The 979-nt window shown below is 31.4% G+C and overlaps 1 protein-coding gene across 1 annotated transcript; it reads left to right on the plus strand.

Annotated features, from left to right (window-relative positions):
- Positions 1–481: 481 nt before the first annotated feature.
- LOC121478055 (mitochondrial import inner membrane translocase subunit TIM14-like) lies at positions 482–775 on the plus strand. The gene has a single exon (XM_041732838.1). It carries the CDS (start codon positions 482–484, stop codon positions 743–745), a length of 264 nt encoding a protein of 87 aa, XP_041588772.1. The 3' UTR covers positions 746–775.
- The last annotated feature ends 204 nt before the right edge of the window (positions 776–979 follow it).

The following is a 979-nucleotide window of genomic DNA, read 5'->3' on the forward strand; positions in this document are numbered from 1 at the left end:
AATATAGTGGAATTATTGTCACTCTGAATAGAAACAGTTACTTCAAGTTTGGTCTTGTTACTCTTTACCTTGACAAGTATAAAGGCAAATATATCTACTGGTGCCAAAATAATGATCATTCTTGCTTTGGATTATTAGCAGCCTGCTAAAAAGAGAATTATATATATACATATATATAATTTATATTATATATATTTATATTTGAATTATATATTTAAAATTATATCTTAAACTATATATTAATATATGTAATTTACATATATAATTAATATATATTAAATTTATGGGAATACAATTATCAATTAAAGCACACAAAGTATTTGAATCCATTTTGTAGCACCAAAAGCACCAAAGCAGTACTTTGGTAATGCTTTAAAGGAGTTCTCAAGGTGCCATATTTTTTTGTCCTGGCTTCTCAGACTGTCATGTATTTGGGTGCAGTACAGTTTCTGATACTGTGAGTAACAAGTTATCAGCATCCATGATTCAAGTAAAACAAGTTTTTCAGAGTCTACCAAAATCTGCCTTCAGTGGTGGCTATTATAGAGGTGGATTTGAACCCAAAATGACAAAAAGAGAAGCAGCACTAATACTAGGCGTAAGCCCTACTGCCAATAAAGGAAAAATAAGAGATGCTCATCGACGAATTATGCTTTTAAATCACCCAGACAAGGGAGGATCTCCTTATATAGCAGCCAAAATCAATGAAGCTAAAGATTTACTAGAAGGTCAAGCTAAAAAATGAAGTAAACGTGTGATGAATTTAAAAAAAAAATGTTAATGTTAGGGGTCCTATGACACAAATACTGTGGTATTAGCTTTTCACAGTCTTTCCTCTAAACCCATCTCTTTATCCCTTTTACTGCCTGCTAGCCAGCAGGAGAGCCAGTCATTTTATGAGATAGCTTTAAATTCAATCTTGTCATAAACAGAAGGAAAGATAAAATAGATTTCAAGACACTTCTATTTACAGTAATTT

Source organism: Vulpes lagopus, chromosome 2, assembly GCF_018345385.1.
Source record: "Vulpes lagopus strain Blue_001 chromosome 2, ASM1834538v1, whole genome shotgun sequence".
Taxonomy (NCBI): domain Eukaryota; kingdom Metazoa; phylum Chordata; class Mammalia; order Carnivora; family Canidae; genus Vulpes; species Vulpes lagopus.

Coding starts and splice junctions, on each gene's coding strand:
- LOC121478055 (XM_041732838.1), top strand. CDS start 482: ATGATTCAAGTAAAACAAGTTTTTCAGAGTCTACCAAAATCTGCCTTC.